Source organism: Propithecus coquereli, unplaced genomic scaffold (genome assembly GCF_000956105.1).
Source record: "Propithecus coquereli isolate 6110/MARCELLA unplaced genomic scaffold, Pcoq_1.0 Scaffold117, whole genome shotgun sequence".
NCBI classification, from domain to species: domain Eukaryota; kingdom Metazoa; phylum Chordata; class Mammalia; order Primates; family Indriidae; genus Propithecus; species Propithecus coquereli.
Genome location: NW_012135747.1, coordinates 1,356,175 through 1,363,065, shown reverse-complemented (window position 1 = coordinate 1,363,065; position 6,891 = coordinate 1,356,175). Strand labels below are relative to the sequence as shown.

The following is a 6,891-nucleotide window of genomic DNA, read 5'->3' as shown; positions in this document are numbered from 1 at the left end:
AGGCAGGAGGATCGCTTGAGCCCAGGAGTTTGAGGTTGCTGTGAGCTAGGCTGACGCCACGGCACTCACTCTAGCCAGGGCAACAGAGCCAGACTCTGTCTCAAAAAAAAAAACAAAAAAACTATAGCAGGAATGCAGAGCACATACTTTTGCCATGTGGTTGTGACATATCAGCTGCTAGGATGATATAAACGAACGGCTCACATTAAAGTATAAGTGCTTACACGCATGTCATACAAGGGGTTTATCTAGTAGTACAACAAAATTTCTCAGCAACCATACTGAGGTGCAGGTCAAGCTATGTTCTCCAACGTTACCCTATCAGGAAACGATGGTTCATAAGGCAAGAACTTTGGGGACATGCTCCTTAGCGTTTGAGTCCGCAAGCCACGCTCAAGCGCTGAGCGCAGGCACTCGCTGCTCCAGCAGCCCGGCCAGCACTGCTCGCCTCACTGCCCACGTGCCTCTGCACACGTGCTGACCAAACACGCCAATTTGCGTCACGTGACACGGCTGGCAGGCCCCCCCCCTTCTCCTCAGTGACGTCCCAAAGATGCCTGCTTATTTTCCCTTCTTTAGAGAAAGCTAGCCTCAGTCGCTGAAAGAGAGAAGGAGAACACGAATTTATCTTCAGTGGTTTTCCCGTGGAAGCTTCTCTGTCCCTGTGAGAGGAGTCTTACGGCGCTACCTTCTCCTTACTGATCGGGCGTTTTCCTGGGCAGCTCGCCTGCTCGGCCTGGGGCTTTCCGGGCCGCCGGCACTGGAGGTGTGCGTCACTGTCCGCCGCCGTGTCCGCGGGCTGCTCCGGGCTCCCTTAGGGCCTGCGGCCTCGATGTCCTTCCCCCGGTGTGCCCTGTTGTGGGCTCGGCTCCCGACGGGGCGCCAGGCTGGCCACCTGGCAGCCGTCTGCTCTGCCCTTCGTCCCCACTTTGGGCCCTTTCCTGGGGCTCTGGGGCGCGTTCCTGCCGTCGCCACCGCCTCCTCCTCTGCCTCCGGTGGCTCCAAAGCTCCGAACACGTCCTTGTTCGTGCCCCTGACTGTGAAACCTCAGGGCCCCAGCGCCGATGGCGACGTCGGGGCCGAGCTGACCCGGCCTCTGGACAAGAGTGAGTGGGAACTAGCGAGGGCGGCGGGGGGTGGCGCCTGCCGGACGGAGGCGGGCGGGTAGGAACTGCATCTCCTTGCCTGGGCGACCCAGGTCCCCTCGAGCGTTGCCATCCTGAGTGTCAGTGTCTGCCTCCCTCGCTGGTTTGCGAGCCGGCAACGATCGAGACTGTCTGATTCATCCTTAACGTCTTGTCCCTGAAGTGGCCTTTTCCCTTTCGCTGTCCTGTTCTATGAATGTTTTAAACACTCTTGTGTTGGGACGACTTCTTGTTCTTCCATTCTTCTTTGTTCCTTCCCTGTCCCCAGAACTGTTGCCTGTGAGAAGGGGCGAGAGGATGAGGCAGTGAAAAGCCAGTAGGGGACTCTTTCAGGATTGTTTGTCATTGACCTGGCGCCGACGGAAACCAAACACTGTCAGGCTGTATGGCGGTTGCCAAGAGGAACCAGACTCAGATCCAGATCTCCTCCTCTCAAGAAACCTGATGGTCTCGTGGGGAGGAAGGACATGTGGATAATCAGCTGTAATACAAGGTAGAACATGACCAGATAGAAGGTAGGGTGTCCTAGCCAAAGGTGGTAGGTACCCTACTCATCCCGGGCTCCAGAGAGAAAGAAAAAGTGTAGTAGCGTCAGTGTGTGGCAGTAGGTTTTGTTCCGCAAAACTAACTTTGGGTAGGTATGACAGAGAGGCGTGTGAATATTGTCAAGGTGGGTTTTGGATAATATGGCTGTACTCTAGTTTCTGGGCGATTAGGGCGTGAGGGAGTGTGCTCTGACCTAGTGGAAGTCTGGGAGGTTGAGGGAATGCTCTCCAGGAAGTCTCCAGGCAGTTCACCTCCACAGGCGACCCTGGTGCCTACTGTAACTTTAAAATACAGACTACAACATGCTGTGGGTCATATCTTGTTTTTCAGAGCAGAAGTACAGTACTTTCACTCAAAATGTGATGAAACTCATAGTATATGTTACTCTTTGACTTGTTCTTCCAAGTCAGGGCTAAGCAAGGCCTTTCACTTTACTTGGAGTAGGGGATTGTCTTAGTTCGTTTTCTGCTGCTGTAACAGAATACCTGAGACTGAGTAATTTATAAACAATAGAAGTTTATTTGGCTCACATTCTGGAGGCTGGGAAGTCTAATATTGAAGAACAGCATCTGATGAGGGTCTTTGGCTGCATCATAACATGGTGGAAGATGGAAGGCAAGTGAGTCTTGGAGACAGGGAGAGAAAGGGAGCTGGACTTTCCTCTTATTGGGAGCCCACTCCCAAGATAATGGCATTAATCCATTCATGCCAGCAGAGCCCTTATATCCTAAAGGTCTTAAAGGTCCCACCTCTCACCATTGTTAAAATGGCATGTAAATTTCAACATGAGTTTTGGAGGGGACATTCAAACCATAGCAGGGATTGTATTGCTTTAATAATAATTTTAATAATGTAATTATTTTATACTATTTTTATTTTTAAATTGTAAAAACAAAATTTACTGACATAATTGTTTTTAAGTGTACATTTCTGTAGTGTTAAGTATAGTCACATTGTGATACAGATCAGAACTTTTTCATCTTGCAAAATTGAAAGTCAGTGAAACAACTATTTACTCATTAAACAATTTCCCATTTATTTTATATTGTGTGAAGGCATAAGGTAATTTGTGAGAGGTAATTTGCCTATTTATTGTATGCAAATATTGGTAAAATTTTTATTCTTATTTTGTGCAACTATTTGAATTTACCTGAAAATGTAAATGTCTTTGATGTTCCCAGTATGAAGACAGAATGAAGACATGGGATTGTCAGTACCATGTGTGAGGGGTTATTTTTCATCTCCTTTGGCTGGAATTGGTCCAGATGTTGAATTTACTAGAATAATTTTTAAGCATTGCAAGAGGAACTGCAGAGGATGGTGAATTATTACACTCTTATATAGCTACATGGTTAAGGTATCAGATTTCCACATAGATTGAGGTGAGAAGCTATAACTTCTCAATTTCTTTTGCCTGCTCCTTGCCAGAAAAGATGTTGTACTTCAAGGCTCTGTCCTATGTCACCTTGCCTCCTTATTTTGTACACTTCATAGTGTGTATCATTCTCGACCTCCCCGCTAAATTCAGTATTCTTCTCAGATCTTTGTCTCTACCTAGACCTCTCTCATTCACCCGGGACTTAACGTATCTAGCTGCCTACCAGGTATCTCTTGGATTTCTTACACACACTTCAGCTTACCATGTCTAAGACAACTTACCTTCCCCTCAAACTGTTCCTTCTCCAGGTCCTCAGGTCAGATACCTGGTTGTCTTTGTTTTGCCCATCCCTCACGCCTACATCTAGTAATCTGAAAGTCCAGTTGACAAGTCTTGTTGATTCTACCTCCTACATACTCAATTCATTCATTTCCCTCCTTCTCCACTGCAACTGACTTAGCCTAAATTACCAGCTTACATGTCTTTTGACTGGACTGTCAACATAGCCCTTCACATGTCTCCTCTACACTTTTGATCTCTCCATTCCATTCTCTACCTGCAGTCAGAATGTTCTCTTAAAAAGATCTTAATTATGTTGCTCCCCTGCAAAGAATTGTTTAATGTTTTCTATTGTCCTTAGTTTAAAAGGGTCTCTGAGCCTTAACATGGCCTGAAAGGCCCTGCCTATTCTAGCCAGGGTACCTTGTTAGCTTCATTGCCTGCCACTGTCCATGCTTCAGTCATATGGATGAAATGTACACTTCTGCTCCAGGCCTTTTACACATGCTGCTGCTTCTGCCTGGATTACCTCTGTAGTGCCTTCAGTTTTTAAATTTTTATTTTATTTTTATTTATTTATTTTCTTTGAGGCAAGGTCTTGCCATGTTGCCTAGGCTGGTCTTGAACTCCTGGGCTCAAGTGATCTTCCCAGCTCAGCCTCCCATGTAGCTGGGATTATAGATATGTGCCACTGTACCCAGCTCTTAAATTTTATTTTTAATTGACAAATAATAATTGTATATATTTAATGGGGTACAATGTGATGTTTTGACATATGCTTACATTGTGAAATGATTGAATCAAACTAATAAATTCATCTGTTCACCTACTTTTTTTGTGTATGTGGTGAAAACATTTAAAATCTACTATTCACAGTTTTGAAATATACAATGCATTTTTTTTTTTTTTTTTGAAACAGAGTCTTGCTCTGTTGCCCCGGTTGGAGTGCAGTGGTGTCATCATAGCTCACTGCAACCTCAAATTCCCAGGCTCAAGCCATCTTTTGGAGTAGTTGGGACTACAGGTGTGAGCCACCACACCTGGCCACAGTGCATTGTTATTTATCACAGTCATTCTGTGCTGTAAATCTCTAAAGCTTATTCCTTCTAACTGAAACTGTACCGTGTAATCAACATCTCCCCTTTCCCGTTGCACCCCTCTCCCTCAGCCCCTGGTAACCGCCTTTCTTCTGTCTATTTCTATGAGTTTGACCTTTTTAGATTCCACATATTAGTGATATCATGTGGTATTTGTCTTTCTGTGCCTGGCTTATTTCATGTAGCATCATGTCCTCCAGGTTCATCCATGTTGTTGCAAATGGCAGAATTCCTTTCTTTTTAAAGCCAGAGTAGTATCCCATTGTGTATATTTACCATATTTTCTTTACCCATTCATCTGATGATGGACACCTAGGTTGCTTCCATATCTTACCTATTATGAGTAATGCTGCAGTGAGCATGGGAATACAGTTATCTCTTCTGCATGTTGATTTCAGTTCCTTCAGGTATATACCCAGAAGTGGGATTGCTGAATCATAATGGCTATATTAATTTACATTCCCACCAACAGTGCACCCTTGCTAACATTTGTTTTCTTTTGGTTTTTTTTGATTATAGCCGTTCTAACAGGTGTGAGGTGATACCTCATTGTGGTTGTTTTTTTTTTTTTGATAACAGAGTCTCACTCTTTTGCCTGGGCTAGAGTGAGTGCCATGGTGTCAGCCTAGCTCACAGCAACCTCACACTTCTGGGCTCAAGCAATCCTTCTGCCTCAGCCTCCTGAGTAGCTGGGACTACAGGCATGTGCCACCATGCCCGGCTAATTTTTCTGTTTTTAGTAGAGACGGAGTCTCGCTCTTGCTCAGGCTGGTCTGGAACTCCTGACCTTGAGCGATCTACCCAGAGAGCTAGGATTACAGGCGTGAGCCACCGCATCCGGCCTGTTTTTTTTTTTTGAGACAGAGTCTCACTCTGTTGCCCAGGCTAGAGTCGTTGTGGTTTTAATTTGCATTTCCCTGATGATTAGTGATCATGAGCATCTTTTCATATATCTGTTGGCCATTAGTATGTGTTCTTTTGATAAATGTCTGTTTAAGTCCTTTGTCCATTTTTTGATGGAATTATTCGTTTTCTTGCTATTAAGTTTGAGTTCCTTATATATTTTGGATATTAGTGCCTTATCAGATATATGGTCTACAGATATTTTCTCCCAGTTCATGTGTGTCTCTTCACTTTTACTTTTAATCTAGCTGACTCTTCTTAATTTTTAAAAGTAGCTTAAATAATTCTTTCAGACCAGTAAAGTAGATTAAGTTTCCAGCCTTCCTTAGCATCCTCTATTTCCCCTGCTTAACACTCATCACACGTGTAGTTTTTGATCAGCGATTGTGTTCATATACCAGGGTCCATGTTGGCTTCAGGAAGACATGGCCACAAGGGTCTTGTTCACTGCCCTATCTCCAGTTCGACACATTTATTCAGTTCTCCAACAAATATTTACTAGATGTCTTATGTACTAAGCGCTGTCTAGGCATGCAGTAGGTGGTCAGTGTGTGTATATGTGTGTGTATCTTTCCATATATTCTAGTTGATTGTAACTCATTTTGCCACATGAATACAGATTGGCTATAGCTAGAAAAATGATGCATATCTGTGAGAGTCACACAGGACTTAAGTGACTGGCCTAATTTGCAATGTACTTACCTTTTCTTTATTCTTACTTGGTAAAATAAGAATAATATTTTCTCCTCCTACATCTCTGGATTGTGAAAATCATTATAGTATAACATGTTTGGCAAAGCACTTCGAAAATTGTAAAGGAATGAACAAATGTAAACTGGTATCATTTGTACTAAACATTTGCTGTTTGGGAAATGGAATTAAAAGTTGCTAGGTTGTCACCCTGCAGTAGAACCTGTGATGCATGGAAACTGGGAAAATTATTCTTCTAGGGGCCCAGATAATCTGCCCTACTTCTGTAAAAAGTTGATGTGAGGATTTAACAAAGTAATGTATGTTTTTTGGGTTGTTATACAAACAGGATTTTTTTCTAAGCCTCTCTTTCCGTAGGCTGTTAATAGCTGGTGTAAAATTCCTTGGACATATTTCTACTCATAGTCAGCTGGCTTCAGAGCAGCGTTTTTAAACCTTTTGCTTTTTTGATTTTTTTCCTAAGCACTGTTACGAATTTTGAAGTGTTTGAAAGTTCTAGCAGTGAAGTACAGCTACCTGTGATGGCAGAGTGGCACTCTACTTTCTGGGAAAGCTGACTAATCTGGGAGCTTTGGGCATCTCAAGGTGGAACAGTGAAGGAGACATTCAGATCAGCCAGACCGGCTCTTGGCTGTCCACAGGTGACAGATGCACTTCCAGAGCATGATTTCATTCTGATTTTTGACTATTAGGAACAGTGAAACAGATAAAGCTTAATTTTTATGAAAAACAAAGCTATGTTTCCATATAATTCTGTAGTAGATTAAAAATTTTTTTCACGCTGGGCATGGTGGGTCACACCTATAATCCTAGCACTCTGGGAGGCCGAGGC

At 43.7% G+C, this 6,891-nt stretch overlaps 1 protein-coding gene across 1 annotated transcript in view; it reads left to right on the top strand.

The window, feature by feature from the left end:
- The first annotated feature begins 748 nt into the window (after positions 1–748).
- SUPV3L1 (suppressor of var1, 3-like 1 (S. cerevisiae)) overlaps positions 749–6,891 on the top strand; it is a 49,829-nt gene continuing 43,686 nt past the window's right edge. Inside the window, exon 1 of the mRNA XM_012658479.1 lies at positions 749–1,106. Coding sequence (XP_012513933.1) covers positions 833–1,106 — 274 coding nt within the window. The 5' untranslated portion in view covers positions 749–832. The remainder of the gene's footprint in view (positions 1,107–6,891) is intronic.